Genomic DNA, 23387 nt, shown 5'->3' with positions numbered 1-23387 from the left:
GTTATTGAGATAACGTTAGTTTTCTATATTTTTATCACTGTTTCTCTCTTTGGCTTTTTGTTTCTGGTTCATCATAGTCTGTGTTACGTGCCTGTTGGGTGGCCAGCACCACGTGAAGCCCATGTCTAAAGGGGTGGAAGACAGGGTTGGGGCAGGGGTTTCTTCTTCAGAAGGACTTAGCTGGGGGCACAAAGCCACCTGAATGCAGAGACCTTGAGCGCTCAGCTCTGTGGCCCTTCAAGTAAATGGGAGCAAAAAGAAGGAAGAGATTGCTGGTGGTTAGAGAAGGGATTCCCAGATCAGTCAAAACATTTATGTAGGGCTTCCCTGGTGGTGCAGTGGTTGAGAGTCCGCCTACCGATGCAGGGGATGAGGGTTCGTGCCCCGGGCCGGGAAGATCCCACATGTTGCAGAGCGGCTAGGCCGTGAGCCATGGCCGCTGAGCCTGCGCGTCCGGAGCCTGTGCTCCGCAATGGGAGAGGCCACAACAGTGAGATGCCCGCGTACAGGAAAAAAAATAAAAAATTTATGTAATTGTGGCTATCAACCTAAAATTGCCAACTTTTTGTCATGCCAAGTCATTGTTGAAATTATCACCATTTTTTGTTACCTCATTTCATTAAGGGGAAGCTATTTTAACATGAAAAAAAGAGAAAAGACATTACACTAGAACAAAGGGCGGGCATTTAAAATAAATTAGTTCAGTTTTATGAAAACCTCCACGATAGCGTCCTTATATTTTTAATTTTGGCACTAGTGAAAGTGTTATCACAGAGCGATATTAGGGGAACACTGGCCTGAATGAGACGTCGCTGAGAAAGTGGGCTTTACCCAGACCAAGCACAGGGAAGAGAGAGGGATTGTCAAGTGCATCAAGGAGCGAGAATAATCACCTAGAGGTGGTCATGGCTGGGGCCCACAGGAGGGGGCAATGAAGGACAGCGGAAATGTAAGTGATACGAGGGGATGGGGCACTTGAAAACCCAGGGAGAAAGTCAGATTTGCCGTAGAATACAATGCAGAGCCATTGGAGCGTTTTGAGCCTCAGAACATGAAAATGGCATTTCAGAAGATCGATCTGGTGGCTTAATGTCATGTGAATTTGGGAGGCTTGAGTGGGGGCTGGGGGCCCTGTTGCTCTTAGATTAAGTTGCGAGTGGGTGGAGCCCAGAACAGGAGAGTGGGTGCACAGGTAGGGGAAAGGTCAAGTTCAAGAAATTTCAGAAGAAAGAAAAGATAGGACTTGGTGACACACATAAACATAAGAGGAGGGAGGACTGAAAATTACAGCCAAAGTTTCTAGCCTTGGAGAACTGAAAAATAGTGGAAACATTGACACAAATTAGAAAATATGTGTAATTTTATTTATTTATTTATTGAAGTATAGGTAATTTACAATGTCATGTTAGTCTCAGGTGTACAGCACAGTGATTCATTTATATATATATAGTTATGTATATGTACATATATATGTTCTTTTTCAGATTCTTTTCTCTTACAGGTTGTTACAAAATATTGAGTAGAGTTCCCTGTGCTCTACAGTAGATCCTTGTTGGTTATCTATTTTATATATAGTAGTGTGTATTTGTTATTCCCAACCTTCTAATTTATCTCTCTCCCCGACAATTTCTTAGTTGATGTAATAAAGTACTAAATTTGCGTTGTTGTAGCTTATCCTGGGAGTGGGTTGAAACCACAAATAGTATTTTGGGGACCCTATGCTTCTGTCAGGGACCTGGTAAAGAAGCTTGATTTACTAATTGAATGTTAGCAAAACATTTCCTTCCCATGTGTTTTCAGAAGCTAAGTGAACATTGTGTACTTTGTTCTTTCTTTATCCCCCCCAAATTAGGAAACTATGGTATGTGATTAGGAAATTACGGGATTTAGACATGATTTGTCCAAAGTAGAGGGGCACTTCAGAGTTGGAGCTGAAGAAACCATGCGGTAGTATACTCTGAAAAAAATAAGCTTCATTTTCTCTAAGAGTAAATGTCTCTTTTGCTCACTGTTGTATCCCCAGAATCTCACTCATAATTGGTGCATAACATTTCTTTAAAAATGAGTGGTAGATCTAGATAGAGTGGGATTTTATGCTGTGTAATAAATTATCTTTTCTCATATCTGGTAGAGAGGACAAAGAGAATTCTATCTCAAGATCACAGAATTTTTCTACTAGGAGAAATCATATGCCATGAACTAAACTCAGTGTGACCCTAAATGATCTTTGCACAAAATCGAGGCAAAGTTCTCTTTGTGCTGACTCTATTGAAACCCTCTCCACTTTTCGATATAACCAGATTCCACTGGAATGACCCTTAAATTAAGACACTGCTAATCTTGTACATATGAACAAGACATTGCTAGTCTTATACATATGAACATATGTACATAATCTTTTTGAGACGTTACCAGAATTCTTCCAGTCAGAAGCAATCCAGCATCAGCACCTTGGAAAAACAAGAGCCCCGAGCTGGTTGGATAATGTTTGAAGCTGGAGGTGAGGGAAGTTGGGCTCAGAGCCTGACAGGTCTGGAGTTTTGCAATGCGAAGCCACTGGGGAATTTCTAAAAAGGAAAGAGACATGAGATTTAAATTTTGAAGAGATGACTTTGTGATAGCTGATGTTGGGAGCTTGAACAAGGGTGGAGATGGTGAGAAGTCAGCACCCCTGAGAGAGGCTGGGAAGTCAAAGCGCGGCGCACAGATTCTGGCCTGTGCAGCTGATGGTGTTGCTGATGATCTGAAGTCGTGAACCCTGGGCGAGGACCAGGTTTCTAGGCAGATTGCGAAGATTTCAACTTAAGTTTTGGAAGCAGCTGTGTAAAAGCAAAGGGAAGTGGAAAGAAACAGGACATCACAGGCCTATTTGAGGAGAGGTGAAAAAGGTGGCAGATTTAGAATTATCTAAGAAAATCACTTTCCTATAACCAAATAACAATTGAAAAGTGCAATGAAAAAAACAGGTATCTTGACGATTTAAAAAAGGGAAAAGAAAGTGCAGTGAAAGGAACTCTTCCATTTACAATAGTAACAAAAACCGAAACACTTAAGAGTAAACCCAATTAGAAATGTGGAACACGTTTATGAAATATGTTATGAAAACATCACTTAAAGGCATTAAAGAAGAATTTAATAAATGGATAAACATGCTACATTCAAGAATGGGAATACTTAATATTGTAAAGAGGTAAATTCCCCTCAAATTTACTTATGAAGTCATTTCTTTTAAACTTGCTGAAAATAATTCTAAAGTTAAATGGGAAAAAATAAGCGTGTGAGACTAGCCAGGAAGATGCTAAACAAAGAGTAACGATGAGGTTTTAGAGGCATGCAGTTTCTATTCACACATTTGTGAGTTTTCATATTTTCATAAGTACATATGACCTTTGTAATTAGAGAAACAAGAAATAAAACACTAACAGGAGCTGTAATAAATTATGATCTAGCCACAAAAAAGATGGAAGAGTTTGTGTGTGTGTGTGTGTGTGTGTTTCCACTGGAAAGCAATGGAATAAGGATTACACTGAGGAGGAAATATTAATACTGACTATACAGAAATAAAAAGGATTATCAGAAGATACTGTAAACAACTGTGTGCCAACAAATTGATAGGTGAAATCGACAAGTTTCTAGAAAGCCATAATCCTACCAAAACTGATTTGAGAAGAAATGGAAAATCTGAATAGACCTATAAAGAGTAAATAAATTATAGATTAGTAATTGAAAACACTTTCTGCAAAGAAAAACCCAGGCACGGTAAAAGAATCAGTTATGCACCATAATCAGGTGGACTTTATTGGGTTGGCCAAAAAGTTCGTTTGGGTTTTTTCCATAAGACGTTACAGAAAAACCCGAACGAACTTTTTGGCCAACCCAATATCTCAGACTGTTAGGTTGGTTTAACATTGAAAATCAGTTAATGTACTACATATATCAATAGGTAAAGGACAGACACCAGATGATCATCTCAAGAGATGTAGAAAAAGCATCTGACAAACGCTAACACCTCTTCATGATAAAAGCACTCAATACACTAGGAACAGAAGGAAATTTCCCCAACCTAATAAAGGGCATCTATGAAAAACCCACAGCTCCCGCCATACTCAATGGTTGAAAAATTGAATGCTTTCCTTCGAAGATCGGGAACAAGACAAGGATGTCCACCCCTTCTATTCAATATTGTATTGAAGGTACTGGGCAGTTAGACAAGGAAAAGAAAGAAAAGGCATCCAGATTTTGAAGGAAGAAGTAAAATTATCTTTATTTGCAGATGATGTGATCTTATATATGAAAATTCAAAAGTATTAGAGATAATAAAGGAGTTCAACAAAGTCGAAAGATACAAGTTGAATATACAAAAGTCAGTTGTATTTCTGTACACTAGAAATGAACAATCTGAAAATGAAATTAAGAAAACAGTTCCAGTCGCTGGCTCGCAACTTTGGGGAGTTTCAAGCAGCCGCAGCGACGGCAGCAACCCTGGACGCAGGAAACGTCTGGTCCAGCTCTGGTAGTGAGAGGCCCTGAGATCCCAGAGGTACCATATGAGAAGTCTGGAATGTGTTGGGGACTTGGCTTCCTGCAAACATTGGTTAAGAATCCGCCTACCAATGCAGGGGACACGGGTTCTATCCTTGGTCCGGGAAGATCCCACATGCCGCAGAACAACTAAGCCCATATGTCACAACTACTGAGCCTGCGCTCTAGAGCCCGTGAGCCACAACTACTGAGCTCACATGCTGCAACTACTGAAGCACACGCACCTAGAGCCCGTGCTCCGCAACGAGAGGCCACCGCAATGAGAAGCCCGTGCACCACAACCGCTCGCCGCACCTAGAGGAAGCCCACACGCAGCAACGAAGACCCAACGCAACCAAAAATAAATAAATAAAATTGATTCTTTAAAAAAAAACAAACTGTAACTTTGTTTGAATTACTCCAAAGTTGATATCTTCTTCAAAAATAATAAGAAATATTGCAAAATTAAAAAAAGGAAAACAATTCCATTTATAATAGCATAAAAATAATAAAATATTTAGGAATAGATTGAATAAAAGAAGTATAAAATGTATACTCTGAAAATTATAAAACAGTTAAAATTAAAGAAGACATAAATAAGTGGAAGAACATCTCTTGTTCATGGATTTGAAGATTTAATCTTGCTAAGATGACAATACTCCCTCAATTCACCTACAGCTTCAGTGAAATCCCTATCAAAATCCAGGCTGGCTTTTTTGTAGAAATTGACAAGCTGATCCTAAAATTCATATGACAGTTGAACAGATCCAGAATAGCCAAAACAGTCTTGAAAAAGAACAAAGTTTGAGCACTCATACCTCCCAGTTTCAAAACTTACCACAAAGCTATGGTAATTACTGTGGTCTGAATGTTTGTGTCCCCCTCAAATTCATAGGTTGAAACCCTAACCCCCTAAAGTGATAGTATTAGTAGGTGGGGCCTTTGGGGCAGGTATTTAAGTCATGAGGGTAGAATCCTAATGAGTAGGATTAGTGCCTTATAACAGAGATGCCAGAGAGAGTCCTAGCCCCTTCTGCTCTGTATAAATAAAACGAGAAGTCTGCAAACTGGAGGAAAGCCTTCACCCAACCATGCAGGTACCCTGATCTTGGACTTCCAGCCTCCAGAACAGTAAGAAATAAATGTTTGTTGTTTATAAGCTACCCAGTCCCATAGTATTTTGTTGTAGCAGACCAAATGGACTAAGACAATAATCAAGACAGAGTGGTCATGGCATGAGGAGAGACCTGTAGATCGATGGAATAGAATTGAGTGACCACAGATAAGCTCTCACATTTACAGTGAATTGATTTCCAACAAGGGTGTCAAGATAATTCAATGGGGAAAGAATAGGCTCTTTTCTATTTTTTTTAAGAATAGGCTTTTTAACAAATGTTGCTGATACAGCTGGATATCCACTTGCAAAGGAATGAAGTTGGACCCCTTCTTCACATCATATACAAGAACGAACTCAAAATAGATCGTAGACCTAAATGTCTATTTAAGAGCTAAAATTATAAAAGAAAGCTAAAAGTATAAAACCCTTAGAAGAAAATATAGGAGCAAATCTTTGAGACTTTTGGTTAGGCAAAGTCTTACTAGACATGACACCAAAAGCACAAACAACCAAAGAAAATAGATGCATTGGACTTGATCAAAATTAAAAACTTTGGTGTTTCAAACAAAGTATAAAGCCAGCCCGCAGAGTAGGAGAATATTTGCAAATCACATATCTGATAAGGATATTTTATCTATAGATACCTAGATATTTATATACAGTTGTCTCTTGGTATCTGCTGGGGATTGGTTCCAGGACCACCACCCCCACCCCGATGGATACTGAAATCCACGGATGCTCAAGTGCCTTATATAAAATGACATAGTATTTGCATATAATCTATGCATATCCTCCCATATACTTTAAATCATCTCTAGATTACTTATAATACCTGATACAATGTAAATACTATATACATAGTTGCCCGGGGTACAGCAAATTCATTTTGCTTTTTTGGGACTTTCTGGAATTAAAAAAATATATTTTTTCATTTCATAGTTGGTTGAATCCATGGATGTGGAACGTGTGACATGGAGTGGTGGGGGGGTGCAACTGAATATAGATAGCTATAGATAAGGGTATTTAGAATATACAAAGAATTCTCACAACTCAATAATAAAAAGGCAAATAGCCCAATTTAAAAATGGGCAAAAAAAAAAAAATCTAAATAGAAATTTCTCCAAAGAAGATATATCAATAGCTAATAAAGCACGCAAAAGGATGCTCAAAGTCATTAGTCATCAGAGATGAAAATTAGAACCACAGAGATATAAAACCACGGAGACCGACAATAACAAGTATTAGTGAAGATGGGGAGAAACTGGAACCCTCATACACTGCTGGTGGGAATTTAAAATGGTGCAGATGCTGTGGGAAACATTCTGCCAGTTCCTAAAAATGTTAAACGTATAACTCAGCAACTTCATTCATAGGTTTACAAGAGAAGTAAAAATATAAGTCTACGCAACAACCTGGACAACGTTATTCACAATAGCCAGAAAGTAGGAACAAGCCAAATGTCCATCACCTGATAAGTCGATAAAGAAAATATGGTATATCTATACAATAGAATATCACTCAGTCATGAGAAGGATTGAAGAACTGATTCATGCTACAACATGGATGAACTTTAAAAACATGTTAAGTGAAAGAAGCCAGTCACAAAATACCACATATTCTATGATTCCATTTATGTGAAATGTCCAGGAGAATCCAGAGACATAAAGTAGATTAGTGGTTGCTAGGACTGGTGGGGTTTGAGGTTAAATAAAGAGTGATTGCTGATGGGTACAGGATTTCTTTCTTGGGGATGATGAAAATGTTCTAAGTTGATTGTGCTGATGGTTATACACCCCAGTGAGTATGTTACAAACCAATGAATTATACACTTCAAATGGATGAATTGTATAGTGTATGAATTATATCTTGATAAAAATTGTTATATAAAAAACACTAAGTGAAAAGTTTGCAGAACAACATATAATATGAATATATTTTTGTGAAACAGTATAAGTTCATAATAAAACACTATATTCTTAAAAATTAGCAAAATTTGTGAAGTTTGCTTAAGTGTAAGAGACATTAGTGATATAGTAGCTTTAATCATGTAACAAATCTGGTGACAAGATTTCTTACCAGTAATCGATCCCCCCTCATTAATAAAATACTAACAACACTTAGTATTTATTGCATTCTTTCTGTATGCCAACATTGTGCGAAATTCTTATCATGCATTTTGTCTTTCACAACACTTGATGATGGCCCCGTATTTTCTGTAACTCTCCCCTTTCTTTCTCCAACATACCAAAGTTTACATTTACAAAATTGTATTATTTATCAGAATATCAAAAATGGACAGTTCCTTTTATTGTTAGCAGTAGCTATGAAGGTAAATACTGTAGGTCTTAATTGGAATTGGTATTAATGTGATCCTGTGAGTTTTAAGAGCACATTGATAAATCCATCTGCATGTGTTTAAAGATTTTAAGTTTAAACTAAAACATTTTGCATTTGTTATAGTTGATGCCCAATGGAAGGAGAAAAGACTTTTTGTTACTTGTCAGCTTTTTGTTTAATGTAACGCTAAATTTGAAAGACAATCTATGGCAAAGATAATTTTGAGGGTTTTTTTCCCCATTGCAAATATAGGCTAGTGCCTCAGTCAGTTTGGGCCGCTATAACAAAATTCCATGGACCGGTGGCTTAAACAACAAACATTTATTCCTTGTAGTTCTGGAGGCTGGAAAAGCCGCAGATCAAGGTGCTGACAGATTACGTTCTTGGGGAGGGCCCTCTTCCTGCCTTCTTTCTTGCTGTGAGAACAAGCTCTGTGGTCTCTTTTTTATAGGGGCACTAATCCCATCATGAAAGCCCCATCCCCATGACCTCATCTAAACCTAAGCACTTCTCAAAGACCCCACCTTTAAAAACATCACATTGCAGGCTAGAGCTTCATCATATGAATTTTGGGTGGGGATACGATTCCGTCCATAGCAACTAACTATGATGGAAATCTTGTCCATAAGTGCTAACCCTAGCATTTTTTTGTTTGTGTTTAGTATTATGTGCCAAGAACCTTGCAAAGAAAGACTTCTTCAGTAAGTAAAACACCCATTTTTGCTCTCTTACAATATTAATGTTCTTCACATATTTCTGAAATTTAAAACTTAAAAAAAAAAGCAACCCTGGGAGTATTCTCCTAAAAGTCCTGCCCTTTGCTGACTAGAAATCCACAGTTTGACAAACTTCCTTTCCCAGTTGACTACCACATAGAGACTCCATAGCTCCAAGGCACAGAATTTATAACTCATACGAGAACAACTCTCTCTCATTCCCTATTCCAGCCACCACCCTGTTTTCTGTCTTTCCATCCATTAATGTATTGCTTTTTCCTGGGTGACGTATCCTCAGCTCCAATACAGACATTTTTCTATAAAACGTCTGGGTTTGAGTAAAATTGTTGGTCAAATTTGATCAATTAAATCACACTTTAAAAGCCTTGTAATTAAAGGAATTGTAATAAAAATATAAATGGAGGATCCTTTTCTAACGGAAGGAATCACCTCACAAGTTCACCTACTATAAAGTAGGCCCCTGCAGCATGATATTTTTCACACTCTTTCTGATCCTCACAAGAATGCTGCTCCGTTCCTAAGTGGTTCATCTCATGCTTTAAAGGCAAAGAGACTTAGGTTCGCAGGCTCTATTCAAGTAGCTAAGAAGCTCCAGAGTGATGGCTCACGTCCAGGTCTATCTCTAAAACCCTTACCTGGCCGCCTCTCTGATCTTATAAACCTGTCTGATTCATACTCCAGCATTTAGCAACTTACCTAAGTAAAACCCGGTGAATACTTGCTTCCAGAGATAAAACAGACGAAGACCAATGAACAAGATTTCTAGGTATTATTATTTTTTAGAAAGTATAAATATAAATAATTGTAGACACCTTTCCCTCCATTTAGCTAGCCCCACTGAGTGATCATCAGAAATGGAAATTTGAATTTAAGCCTATTTTTAGAGTTTTCATTTCTAGCCTCTACAAATCTGAGGAGGATGTCATTCTGGGTTGTCTTTCTTAGAAAGCTTAATGGAAAGAATTTATTTTGCTGACTGAAACTAACCTTAAACTTGAGAAAAAAATATACCAGGGTAGTCTTCTTAATCAAATAGATGACCTTGAAGCTCACTTTACTTGCAGGACTGGGTTCTGTCTTCTCATCCAGTGTGGCTGTCCCCTCTCCTCTAGGACTCCCTGACCCTTTTGCAAAGATCGTTGTGGATGGATCTGGGCAGTGCCACTCAACGGACACTGTGAAGAACACGTTGGACCCAAAGTGGAACCAGCACTACGATCTGTGAGTTGATTATCCTATAAGCCACTTGGGGAGCGGCAGGAAAGTTGGTATCTAACTTGTAAGAGAAGCATTTAATTATTTTTTTTTTAAAGGGATTATTAAACTTCTTACTGATAACAAACGTGGATGGCCAAACAAATACATACTGCCTACTTTTAGAATTCATATACTTGGAAGTTCTTGTGTTTGACATTTTCATATATTTTAATGGTTTGCTTCTGTAACTGTGGTCTTCAAACTTTCAATCTCCTGGCCATACTAACAGGAAAAAAGGGCCATAGTTCAGGTCCTCTATATGCTACTGTTTTTTTCAGCAAAACCCAGAACATGGTTGTAAAATGCATTATTTGAAATACATTATTATTATTATTTTATTTTTTTAGATGTTGGGGGTAGGAGTTTATTAATTAATTTATTTTTGCTGTGTTGGGTCTTCCTTTCTGTGCGAGGGCTTTCTCTAGTTGTGGCAAGCGGGGGCCACTCTTCATCGCAGTGCGCGGGCCTCTCACTATCGCGGCCTCTCGTTGCGGAGCACAGGCTCCAGATGCTCAGGCTCAGTAGTTGTGGCTCACGGGCCTAGTTGCTCCGCGGCATGTGGGATCCTCCCAGACCAGGGCTCGAACCCGTGTCCCCTGCATTAGCAGGCAGATTCTCAACCACTGCGCCACCAGGGAAGCCCCCATTATTATTATTTTACATATTTATGATACAAATATATAATATATATATATTTCTGTTGATTTTTTAAAAATTTTGCTTTTTAGTACAAATATATTTTCTGCAAGAGAAAATAAAGTTTGGTATGACTGGAGGTAGATGTAAGCCCACACACCATCAGACGATTTCTTATATTCATTTGTTAAGTGGATCGCACTTTGAAAATCTATTTTTTAGGCACCTATGTTTTCATGTCCCTGCTAAGAAATTTTTGTCCAAGTAATGCTGAGTGATTGTTATTGGCTTTTTACTAACACAAATTGAACTGGGTTTGAGTGGGATTTTTAGTAGTTGGATCCTGAGGCTCATTTGCAGTTACACTGTGGCACTGGAAGTAGCCTGGAAAGTAGTTGTCAGTCCATGTCCCGAAAGCTCCCTTCTGTGGTTGACCTACACTGAGAGAAAGCGGCAGGTTTCCTGTCTGAGTTAGTGCCCTTTTGTGTACTTTGGATGGATGTAAGTAGTCCTTTGTTGCAAATTAGTATTCTCTATTAAGCCTAATTGCTGGGGTTTTGTTTTTGTTTTTGTTTTTTTTTGGCCACACCATGCGGTATGCAGGATCTTAGTTCTCCGACCAGGGATCGAACCGGTGCCCCTGCAGTGGAAGTGCAGAGTCTTAACCACTGGACCGCCAGGGAAGTCCTGGTGGGAACTTTTGAATCCTGCCATTATCCTCTGGAACTATAAAAATATAGTAAACCTCTGTTATAAGATTATTATCATTATGTGGTTGTCTGCATGTGTTTCTTACATAACCAGTTGTAGTCCTTTCCCAGCCCATTGAGTTAGTAGATATATACTTATTAAGTGCCTGTTAGCTGTGGATATAGAGCAAAATTATTTTAAAAGGATTCTTCTGGACTAACAAGTCAATCAGATAAAATCTCAATGGGCTATCGCAATTGAGAAACACAATTAAAAATGAGTTTGCATGTTGGTTTCAGATATGTTGGGAAAACGGATTCTATAACCATCAGCGTGTGGAACCACAAGAAAATTCACAAGAAGCAGGGAGCTGGCTTCCTGGGGTGCGTGCGGCTGCTCTCCAATGCCATCAGCAGATTAAAAGATACTGGATGTAAGAACCCAACGTTTTTCTGCCTCTTAATGCAACTGAAGAAGGCTTATGGGGCATCATTTTTTATTTTATTTCTTTGAATACTGAATACAGAATTCCTGCCTTCCTCTCTAGCTAACATTTCCCTGGGTTAAGTTTTGAATTGTTTGTTTGCAGACCAGCGTTTGGATCTATGCAAACTAAACCCCTCAGATACTGATGCAGTTCGTGGCCAAATAGTGGGTAAGAACTTTCTCATCTGTATAAAGAGATAATTTTTACAGACTTAACCTTCAGCTCTTCATCACTGAGAAAACACATAAAGGCACTGACCGATGGTGACATACTTCGAAGGACAGGCCCCATACAGGGGCCATCTCTCCAGGACTAAACAATTTCATCTTATGTGGTTTTTATTATTTTATCTAATTCCCTTCATTCTGTCATTCAAGGTGGAGTTAAAATGACTAAGGTACAAAAAGATGTAGGGTTATAATTTGTAATGTAATTTTAATCATCACATGAGTTGACAATTTGTCATGTTATCCAAATGCAGATGATAAAAATGGTGGCCACATATGCAAGAGTTAAGAAATAGTTTCTTCAGGAGGACCCATCATATATGTAAAAGGCAAAGAGAATTTCTGAAGACTTCCATGTAATATGATTTTACAGAGGACTGACTTATTTAGAATGAAGAAATAAAATGTGCTCGTGTCATAAAGCGTTGACTGGAGGTATTCCATTGGAAGTAATTTATCTGTTAAGTAGCTCATCCTGTTATCCATCCCATTTTTATTAGCATTTCAGGGTAACCCAAATATTGACTGTATGCATTGCAAGCAATCAAAGAAAACAGTATTTCAGCAGCACACCAGCGTGACTTATGGCCCCAGATCTTTTAGGTATTGTCTTATGTAGACCTGAGCCAAGATAAATGGACAGTGGATATCCATCTGAAAACTCGTGTCACGACAGAGTTCCCACTTACTGCCTTTCTATTTGTGATTTCTTCTTTTCTTTGTGGAGGGATGTGCCGGGGAAAAATGAATAACTGGAAGCAGCTTCATAAGTGTCTTTGTTGTTCATAGTAGGGACAGAGAATCGACACGTAGGTGCATCCAGACCTTGCACATACTGACAGTGCTCTCTGTGTCCTTATTAAACATAAGTCAAAATCTTCTTAAAATATAAGGTACCTTGGAGGAAGTGAAATTGTGTTCTGTTATCTTGATGAAGAGCACAGACAACACAGCATCTCTTTCTGCTCCACGTTTACAAGGAGTGTTCCAAGTGGTATGCGTTCTGTGCAGCCAATGAGTGAGATGCTTCATACTTGAAAGCATAGGAATGTATATGTGTATGTATAGACATATGCCTCACTTTTTAAAATAATATCATACATAAATTACACATTTGCAATGGCTCACTGTGTTACAGTTGTATAAAATACCACTGGATTTTAATGCAGGATGTTCTTTTCTTTTTAGTCAGTTTACAGACACGAGACAGAATAGGCACTGGAGGGTCCGTGGTAGACTGCAGAGGGCTGTTAGAAAATGAAGGGTACGTATCACTGCAGCGATGCCCACTGAGTTCTCTGCTGCCCAGGCTCTCGCACTGCATGAAAGTTTCCTTCACACCTTTTCAACGCGTTGAATACTTGAGGTGCAGTCTTGGGATAACACTGGGATCCAGTTTCCTCGTTTGTAAAGGAAGCTGTCAAAACTAGTGGGGTAGTGCCCCAAAGGCTCAGGATCCAATTTACAGAGGTTCCCTCTGGCCAAAGAGCATCAGTAAAGAATTATAACTGCAGTGGATTAAAGCAATCCATTGAGTTCATAATGATACAGGGAGAAATAAATTCTAAAAAACCCCAAAACCGAAAAACACCCTCAAAAATTCTCATTGGTCACTATCACAATTTTTCAATTCCCCAATGAGTTAACTATTAATGTCGTTAATACTTGCTGACAACATCATGAAAGAGGGATAATCTGACATGAAGTTACATCTTGGAGGTCCAGGGGACGGGAATGGGTTGCACAGCCCCGGGGAGAAGCTCCATCCAGAGGGGGGCACCCTGTAGAGTGTAGCAGACAACCTGGTGTCTTCAACAAATACACTGCAAGAAAAATAACTAAAAAGGAAGGAAGAGAACCTATAAGTTAATAGAAGAGATTTAAGGGACACACCTGTTAAATGCGGTGTATGGACCTCGTTTGGATCCTGATTAATGAGACAGTTGACTGGAGAAATTTGAACACTGACTGGTATTTGATGATATTAAAAAAATTAACGTACATTTTTGGGGTCATGATAATGGTAAAAGGCCTATCTTCCAGAGGTCTGTGCTGAAATATTTAAGGATGAAATGGTAAAATGTTGGGATTGGTTTCAGAATAATCCAGCTCAGGGGGGAGGAGTTGGGCGCGTGGCCACGAGACAATCACTGGAGCTGGGTGGTGAGCCCAGGGCATTTACTGAACTAGTCTCTCAATTTGTGTGTCTCTTTGTACTTTTTCAATGTAGAACGTTTTTCAGAAGTACTTGCTTATAAGGGAAGATAGCCTATTAAGGTAAATTGTCTCCACAGTTGTTCAGGGGATCAAGATTTATGTTAAAAGTCACTTTTAAAGTCATTGTGGTATTTTATGTAACCAGGAGTTCTATTATAGAATAAAATGACAAGGAAAATGGAATGTTCGGATATGATTCTGAGTCAAGAAAACTGAAATCTCACTTTCTGAGCTCCTTATAGAACAAGGTTGGTGTTTTCCAACCGTTTGCCTCTGCCTGAGGATGAAATCCCACGAGTGGCCTCAGTGGCACTTTACACATGGCTCCCTTTGGTCACGGGCTCCGCATGAAAAAGTCTGGCTTTCCAATTAAACAGGACAGGACGGATTATATGAAACTAAGCACTGGGGACATTCTATCACATTGCTCAAGAAAAGCAAAACAAATGGAAGTGAGAGCGTGGCATGGAACTTACGGGTGCTTCTCAGTCTTCAGCCGGCATTGTGATGTGGGCTGTGGTCTTCCCCTTCTAGAACTGCGTACGAAGACTCAGGGCCGGGAAGGCCACTCAGCTGCTTCATGGAGGAACCAGCCCCTTACACGGATGGCACTGGGGCTGCTGCTGGCGGGGGTGGCTGCAGGTCTGTGGAATCCCCGAGTCAAGATCAAAGACTTCAGGCCCAGCGACTGCGAAGTCCTGAGGTCCGAGGGTCACTCCAGACGCCGCAGAACCGACCTCACGGCCACCAGTCCCCGGAACTGCCCGAAGGCTACGGTGAGAGCATCCACCCCGCTGTCCCGAGTGCGATCGGTGATGTTTCAGACAGCTTTAATGTTTTCAGCTTTTTTTAGTGACTCGTACCTGCCAGAAGTGCTGATGTTTGCAGAGGTGTGCCCCACGATGGTTGTGTCAGTGTAAAGAAGAGTAACCCGAGATGGTTGACAAATCTTTCTTGTCATGAATTTGTCCGCAATGGCTCCAATCTCCCAGTGTAGCAGTTGGGTGAAGATTTTAGGCAAATGAATGTCAAAGAAAACCGAGAGGAGTGGGGCAGGGGCCTGGATGGGGGTATTTGTAGTGCCCTGGGATTTGAATGTGGGGAGGACGGCCTTGGGTACGAGTGAAAGGATGGGATCTTTTGACAACCACAGAGGGAGCACCTAAATGCAGGAGGAATCCAAGTAGATGTGGCAGATCAGACCGGAAGTAAGAGCTAATGCAGGGGCAGAGGTCAAGGTAGGGTCAGTCCCGAGGTGGCAGGTCCAGGGGGGTGGCCGCCCCTCCAAGTGGGAACAGGAGAAGTAAGGTCCACCAGGGCTTGTGACTCGCAGATGCCAGGCAGAAGTTAACTGCTGCGCTTCAAACCCTTCTCTCGGTGCTTTTAAAGACTGTTGGAAGGAAGCTGGGACGCTGTGCTTACAGGATTGGTTGAAAACTCTCTTTGGAATTGAATGTAACTACCGTATCCCCCACTTTCTCATGCAGAACAGAGAACAACGGTGCAGGGGCAGGTTTACTTCCTGCACACGCAGACTGGAGTTAGCACGTGGCACGACCCCAGGATACCCAGGTAGGTTTCCTAAAATTCTCACCATCAAGGCCCTTTTCCAGCAGTTGCCTGGACCCCCCACCCCGGACTGTGGGTGATAGAGCCCCTGTGGTGTGAAGATGTGAACTTGGAAGAGCAGCAGCACAAACAGAGGGACCTGTAACAGGGTTGCTGGACTCAGACTCTCTGGGCGACCGTCCCAGCTCTGATGCCCGCCCCCCACACCGCCCCTGGCTCTCTAGCTGGTAGATCAGCAGCTGCTGTAATGCAAGGGGGCCCTTTAGAAAGCAATCCTGGATCTTGAAATTAGATCATGTAACTGCAAAAGACCCTCACCCCTAGATTAAATCAAATGCACTTACTTAAAAAACCGATAAACCCTCAAAGATGTGTTGCTCTCATTCTAAACTAAAAATATTGCTGAGCGAAATGATATGATGTCTGATGTGATGCTTTAAATAATCGGGGTGGGGAAGCCAATAGGGGAGCATTGGAAACAGGTTGGCGATAAGCTGGTAATTGTTAGAGCTGGTTATTCACTATGGTCTCTCTCTATTTTTTTTATATCCTTAAAATTTTCCATAATGAAAAGCTAAAAAGGAAATATAAAGACTCTATTACCCTCTCTTCTACTTTACTCTTCCTATTGCCTCAGTCCCTTGGGGACTATTCCTGGGGGAGATGAAGCTTTTCTATACCAATTCCTTCTACAAGGCCATACATCTGAGCCCAGGTCAAAAAGACCCCTGCCCCACCCCCACCCCGTAATGGAGTTAAGTTTCTTTTTTTCTCTTTGCTTTGCTTTCCTTTTTTCTTTAAAAAAATTTTTCTTTTGTTTCAGAATAGCGTTACTTCCTAATAACATTTTTAGTAATGCTCATTTCCTTTTTATTCATAATTTGTTTCATCTGAGAACAAGCTTCCTGTCTTTGATTTTCCAAATCTATGTTGAATTTATAATTCAGTATCTGTAATTAGAATGGAAATATTACCTGCAAATGAATGAGGTGTCTCTTTAGTACCCACTGGAAGGAATGTCAGGCTTTGGTCCTGATTAGAAAAGCATCTTGGTCAGTAATGCTGTGCTCCCAGATGACTGTGGAGTATACTGAAATAATGAATCAAGAGGTTAGAATTAGAAAGACTTGCTTATTAACAAAGCCAACTCAAAAAGGAGTTGGCCTCTTCCCGGTGCAGATGTCTAGAATTGGAAGATTTCGAATGCATGTTCATACGTCCCCATCAGCTTGAAAAAACGTGTACTGTTTTTGGGAGCTTTTCCATGCAGAAACCTTTCTGACCTTGAGCATTTAATTGTGAATCCAGAGAGTTTTCCAGCCGCCTTCAGATACTTCCTACTATTCTGGCCCTCTTTCGTGGAAGGAATGGTGCTCCCCGGGCAGACCGCATTCCCTATCATGGTCACAGGCTCTGAGGGGTGCGGCTTATCTGCGGGACTGTGCTGCTACTTGCGGCACAGAGGCCTGGGCTCAGTGCAAGTCTGGCGTAAGTAGCGCCGCGACTGTCCCTCTTAGCAGGACCGGGACACGGCCCCTGGATAAGGGGATGCCCCGGGTTCTCTCACGGAAGTTTTGGTCTTAGGCCTCCACACACAGATGGACAAACCTCTCTGTATCTTCCATTTTGGTAGAGACCTTAACAGCGTGAACTGTGATGAACTTGGACCACTGCCACCCGGTTGGGAAGTCCGAAGTACAGTTTCCGGGAGAATATATTTTGTAGATCATAATAACCGAACAACCCAGTTTACAGACCCAAGGTTACACCACATCATGAAGTAAGACTTTTACCAAATCTTTGTGGACCTCGTTAAAATTTCATGTTTTCTAGTAACTTTTTTCTTCATTTCTTGATTGCATTGTTGGTTAGCAGAGAATAAGCGTAAGCAAAACACGATAAACACTTGGTGGACAGTTGCGTTTTAAACCCTCAAGCCGCTGTGAGCGGTCCTGAGGCCTATGTCGTTGTCACCCTGCGCTAGCTTGCAGCCTAAATAAAATCCCCTGAGCTGGCAGTGTGGGGCAGCTTCACTCACGAAGCTTCCGTGGGCAGCACTCTGATGGGATACGTGGCCTTAGAGAAGCAGTGAAGTGGGGCTTTCCTTGGTGCCCACCCGCTCACCGCTGTCCGGGAGGGCTGGTCCAGAGCACTGCTTGCTGGAACCTCTTCCCGGGCCATCATTCCCGGGGGCTGTGGACCTGGGTATGACCTTGGCTCCCACACTCCGCGTTCCAGGTTTGCTGTGTCCTCAGAACATGAGAGCCCACGGGGCACTTGTCATTGACAGCTGATAGAACCGGCAAAACTTGAACAGGACAGATGCTACTGTGTCCAGAAGGTCTGGACTTCTGCCTTTGATGAGTGGGCTTGGAGACCTCTCGGTTAGGAGTAGGAGTAGTTACCACTGCATCTCACTTGTTTGCTCCTGTGCCTTTTGCCCCCCTCCACGGTCATCTGCTTTGAAAGCTCTCTCGTCAACTCCATTTAACTCTCACCCCCAAGGCACATCTAATAGCCCGTTGGTCAGGCTCACAGATACGCACTAGATGCGCGATGAATGCTAGCAGTTTCTGTTTTTACTTATGGCAACGATAATGTATGAGATGCGGAGATGGAGGGTCTCCTTGACTGAATCCTAGACATCTATTTAGCCTGAGGGTGGCCACCAGCAGTTTTTCCATAAGAAATATTGACTAGCAGTTCGGTGAAATGACTTCCCCTCTCAGTCCCTTTTGTGTGGATGCACTGCTGGCAGCAACCTTGGCCGCCGCTCTTGGGGTGACCTCGATGCTTCTGTTCTTCTCCAGTCACCAGTGCCAACTAAAGGAGCCCAGCCAGCCGCTGCCACTGCCCAGTGAGGGCTCCGTGGAAGACGAGGAGCTTCCCGCCCAGAGATACGAGAGAGATTTAGTCCAGAAACTGAAGGTCCTCAGACACGAGCTCTCGCTTCAGCAACCCCAAGCTGGTCACTGCCGCATCGAAGTATCCAGAGAGGAAATATTTGAGGTACGGGGTTCGGGCACAGAATCTTCCTCCCTGTCAGTAGACAGTGAGTTCTGCTTTCTGTCTGGTGTTTCGGAGATTGATTTTATCGCTCAGTGAAATGCAGTTCCCTCTCTCTGAAATGAAATGCAGAGAGAGGGAACTGTATTTCCTCCTGTGGTAAAGGTTTAAAAATCGATGACTTCTGAGCGAAAAGGTAGAGATCTGTACAGAAACTAGTACTAAATAATATTGTAAATCCCTGTGCGCGCGTTGTACAGATTCTACTTCCTGCCATCCGCACGGTTTCCTAGAATCGAGCATTCCTTCTGCTGCAGCCTTGCATGCGATTTCCCCTCGTGGCGTTGCCTCCTCAGAGAAGCTAAGTGGCCTCCCTGTTGTCCCTTCTGGAAGGGGGAAGAACTGATGGTTCCGGGCAGGGTTCTGGCCTTTGTCCAGCTCCCCTGCGGGATCAGGGTCCCTAAACAGGCAGGGCCTTTGGTAGGCAGGGCCCGTTTCTCGGGCCCACGATCATGAGTAGAATCTCAGCTGTGTTTGGGCCTTTGTGGAATCCTTGGCAGAAATGATCAAACGAGACACAGATTCTCACTGGGCCACAGCAGCTGAGGGGGCCGCGCAGGGACGGAGGCCTGGGCACAGCCCGATGAGTGGATCAGCTGAAGTGCCTGATTTTGCCCACTGGGCGTCGTAAATGTTTGCCGGGGACAGAGAAGAGCCGAATTCTTGAGGTGCTGCCGCCAGATCGTTTCCACTCAGCATCCTCTTGCCTCTTGGGACCCAGCTTTTGAATTACATTAAATTTGAAGCAAGAAAAGATCCTTAAGTGCCTTTCCACTGAAAATACCTACAGACATTTAGCTGGTTCCACTCCAGATGCTGAATCTGAGGGACTGTTAGGCTGACCGCATGTTTTCTGTGTCTGGTAAGCTGCTTTATGTCTTACTTAAACTCTCCTTGTTTTTTCTTGACTCCGTGGGAAAGTGTGATTTTTGACTTCAGTTGTAAAATCAGGCTCAGAATTCTTTCAGTATTCAGACTCTCTTGTGATGTCTTCATTTTGGTCAAAATATATCAATGATTTATAGGACACACTGGAATTAATTTGTGCAGAGAGAATCAACCCTAGCGAGGATGCTCAACCCTTCAGTCACGATTGTGCTGAGAATAAATGTGTGTTTCCGTTAGGCACGGCGTCACCTGCCACGCGCTTTGCTGTTTCCGAGGGAGAACAAGTGAAGGGGGCAGCAATGTCCTAGACGCCAACTAAACATTCTCAACAGGAACCAGACAAAATCAGATTCAAAGGCTTACAAATAAGCTCAGATGCTTACTTGTAACTGAGCTCCATTATAAATAACCTTTCATCATTTTATAACTTTAAAAATAAGATGAGCTCTTCTCCCTGAAACTGTAATTTTGATGTGCAGGAGTCTTATCGCCAGATAATGAAGATGCGACCAAAAGACTTGAAAAAGCGACTGATGGTGAAATTCCGAGGAGAAGAAGGTTTGGACTATGGCGGGGTGGCGAGGTGAGAGGCTCGTGTACCCCCCTCCCTGCTGCGTGGATTTGAGCGCACCTGTGAGCAAATATTTGCAGAGAAGTCGTTTGCCCCTTTCTGGTGCTGGTCTTGGAGCAGTCAGGACTTCAGGTGTTGCCATCAGAGAGCGTTCTTAGGAAAAGGATTCCTAAGAGCGTGTGCCACGCCAGCATCTTGCCATGACCCATGAGAACGCGCGTGCGCTTCACCATCACTTTCCTTCTTAGAAAGAATGAATTATTAAACTTCTACCCTTACTCCCTTCTCCATGTGGCCCGACTGAACCCGAAGTTAATACGGAGGCAGCCTTGCTTCTCTCACTAGAGGACTTTCAGGGGTGGGAGGAAGGCATATACGTTGCATTTGTGTCAAACAAGTTTTGTAAAATGAGATTTTGGTCAAAATAGTTCATGCAAATGATTTTAAAGATAGTAGCTTTTCACGATTATATTCTGTTTCCTGTCTTGCCTCTTTTCACCTTTGAGACAACTGTTCTTCTGCTCTTTTAACTGTTTCTTCTAATATAACCAACCATCTAGATCACCAACTCGATCAAGTTCTGATGTTATCTACTGATTTCATGATGTATGGTCATAGGCACAGATAGACCAGGTAATGGTTGTGGTGAGGATCTAATTTAATACTCCTCAGTTTTGTAATATCAGTATTTTTAGTTCTATCATTGTCTTTGTAACTTTATATAATGTTTTTTCACCATTACTTTTTCATGGTCAGCTAGAGACATTATCTCTTGACCTCTCTTTTTCATGCGAAAAGGATATTAATACTCCTGACTTTCCCTTCAGCATTCCAGCATTCCTTCCACCTCTTACCTCTTACATTCTGTCATCTGTAGTATCACTTGTATATTATCAAGGTTGAAGATTTACATTTTGTTCTGTCACCAAAATTAAGTTAGTCGCCTGTGCTTGTCTACCTATTATTTACAGGAGTTGAAAAATCAGTACATTGTTTTATATTATTATGACAATGTAAATATTGTTCATTGAGGGATTAAGTGGTATTCTATCATTTAGTTTATCCTTTTGAACAAATTTTAATTTTCCCAAGAATTTCTTCTTTTTCTTTCTTCTTTTCTTAAAGCCAGGTCTTGTCTCTGTTGCCCCATTAAACTTCACCTTGGGCCATCCTCACCCGCCCCCTTTGCTCCATGCATCTCTCTTGTGGAGACTCTGTCCAGACTGACTGTTGATTCTCTGGACCCGCTGCCGTTGTCTTCAGGGACTTCACTGCTTTCTTGGCTTAGAGCCATTGCTGTACGGGTCCTATGGCTTCCTCTTCTTGGCTTCCTCCATTATGTTACTGGAATATATCCTCAAGTAGCTTTCTTAGAAGGGGTGTGTGTGGGGGGGAGGGGGATTTTCTAAGATCTTGAGTCTGAAAATGTCTTATAATCTACAGTTTGACTGGTAGTTTAGCCCTTTATAGGCTTCTAGAAGGAAAACAGTTCTCATTCAGAGCTCTGAAGACACTGCTCCGCTGCTTCTCAGCACCCAGGGTCACTGTCAGAGAAGAGTGTGGCTTTGGGCACGTCTAATTCATTTGACCCCATCCATGGCCACCCATCATCCACAGGTTCCACCACCTTTTTTCTGTTTTTCACGCCCCTCCTGTCTTCACTTCCTCCTTACCCGTAATCCACCATCATAATCGCTCCCTCATGCCCCCTCATAACTTCCTTGCCTCTCTTTCCGTTTGCTGTGCTTACCTGGCAAAACCCCAGCTCTGAAGATCCCCTCCTTAGGCTGCTCTGAGCATTGCCTGAGCAGCTGAATGTGGCTGGAGGCGAACACACTTCCATGCTGCTGGTCTTTCTCTGCATCGACAGCCACCGGCCGCAAGGAGGGTTCAGCACCTACTTCAGTTCCCCCGTGGTTCTCTTTCTCAGATCTCTGGCGTCACTTCCGCCCATCCTCACTCTTAGCTGCTGACTTTGCTTCCTATTTAACTGAGGAAACAGAAGCAATCTGAAGGGTCTTTCCTCACCGTCACCACCAGATATCGAGTCTGCCGTTGTCTGTACTTGTACGGTCAGACTTCCCCACCGTGGCCCTGCGTGGCGCATGCATGTCCCTGTATAAGAGCAATCCTGCCCCTGGCACAGTGCATCCCAGGCCCTTGTGCTTTTCCTGTTATTTCACATCTATTTCTTTTCATCAAAATGTCCCTTAAAGTCTCTTGGGTCATACCAGTGTGCTACGGCAACTCCCCTTCTTAAAAGAAACAAACATGCCCCCACCCGCCGCCAAACCTTTCCTAGATACTATATCCCCTTCCTGTTGAAGCTACAATAAAGGAGGCAGTAAAGGCAAAGAAAGCACAGGAAAAAGAAAAACAATTAGAAACTCCAGGAAAGACAGAGATGCGTTCAAGAATGCATAGCTCAAAAAAAAAAAAAAAAAAAAAAGAATGCATAGCTCAGTCATCGCCCTGTTCCTCTGTTCTCTTCGTAGCAAAACCCCTCAAAAGAGTTGTGTGATCCCAATTCCCGCTTCCACATCCTCGCTTTCTCTTGAACACATTCTGAGCAGATCTCTCTGCCCTCTGAGCCCTTTGTGTCGAGGCCCCCGCCTGACCTGCGTCTCACCAAACCCAGTGATGACGACTCAGTCTTGGTCTGTCAGCAGGACTCGTTGTAGTTGGTGGCCCCCTGCTTCTCGAAACACCTTTGCCACTTGGTTTCCAGGGCACCTGGTTTCCCTCTAATCTCCCTCTCAGGCTCCTCTGCTGTGCGTCCCCCTCCTCCTTCCCACTGGACATTGTGGGCATCCGAGCGTAGCCCTGGAGCCTCCTGGCCGCCCCTCCTCGCCCCTCCTTCAGCTCCAGACTTGTTTACCAGTTGCCTCTCATCTGTGCTTGGGTATTTAGCCCCTTAAACCTAACAGTTCAACATTTCGGGTTGCCCCTCCCCCCAACTGCTCCCTGTTCTTTCCCGCCTCACTGAACCGCCCACCCAGTCCCTGTGGCTCAGAGGCGGGTGGTCCTCACAGCCTCCCTCTGTGCTGCATGCCCCCCCCTCCCCGCC

The 23387-nt window shown here is 42.3% G+C and overlaps 1 protein-coding gene and 1 long non-coding RNA gene across 4 annotated transcripts in view; one reads left to right on the top strand and one right to left on the bottom strand.

Annotated features, from left to right (window-relative positions):
• SMURF1 (SMAD specific E3 ubiquitin protein ligase 1) overlaps positions 1–23387 on the top strand; it is a 101797-nt gene that overhangs the window by 64573 nt on the left and 13837 nt on the right. For 2 of the 3 annotated variants that reach the window (XM_030846011.3, XM_030846010.3), the window contains exons 2-11: positions 8638–8676; positions 9825–9933; positions 11595–11728; positions 11885–11950; positions 13198–13273; positions 14761–15002; positions 15714–15798; positions 17429–17575; positions 18606–18804; positions 20229–20332. In XM_030846011.3, coding sequence (XP_030701871.1) covers positions 8638–8676; positions 9825–9933; positions 11595–11728; positions 11885–11950; positions 13198–13273; positions 14761–15002; positions 15714–15798; positions 17429–17575; positions 18606–18804; positions 20229–20332 — 1201 coding nt within the window. The remainder of the gene's footprint in view (positions 1–8637; positions 8677–9824; positions 9934–11594; positions 11729–11884; positions 11951–13197; positions 13274–14760; positions 15003–15713; positions 15799–17428; positions 17576–18605; positions 18805–20228; positions 20333–23387) is intronic. The other variant, XM_060284296.2, reaches the window with a different exon arrangement.
• LOC132593435 (uncharacterized) lies at positions 1406–22310 on the bottom strand. The gene is made up of 3 exons (XR_009558915.1): positions 22071–22310; positions 16770–16885; positions 1406–2567 (listed from the first exon to the last, which is right to left on the bottom strand). It is a non-coding gene; the product is annotated as an uncharacterized lncRNA (long non-coding RNA).

The sequence above is a fragment of the Globicephala melas genome, chromosome 15 (genome assembly GCF_963455315.2).
Source record: "Globicephala melas chromosome 15, mGloMel1.2, whole genome shotgun sequence".
Classification (NCBI taxonomy): Eukaryota; Metazoa; Chordata; class Mammalia; order Artiodactyla; family Delphinidae; genus Globicephala; species Globicephala melas.
This window is presented reverse-complemented; position numbering and strand designations above follow the sequence as displayed.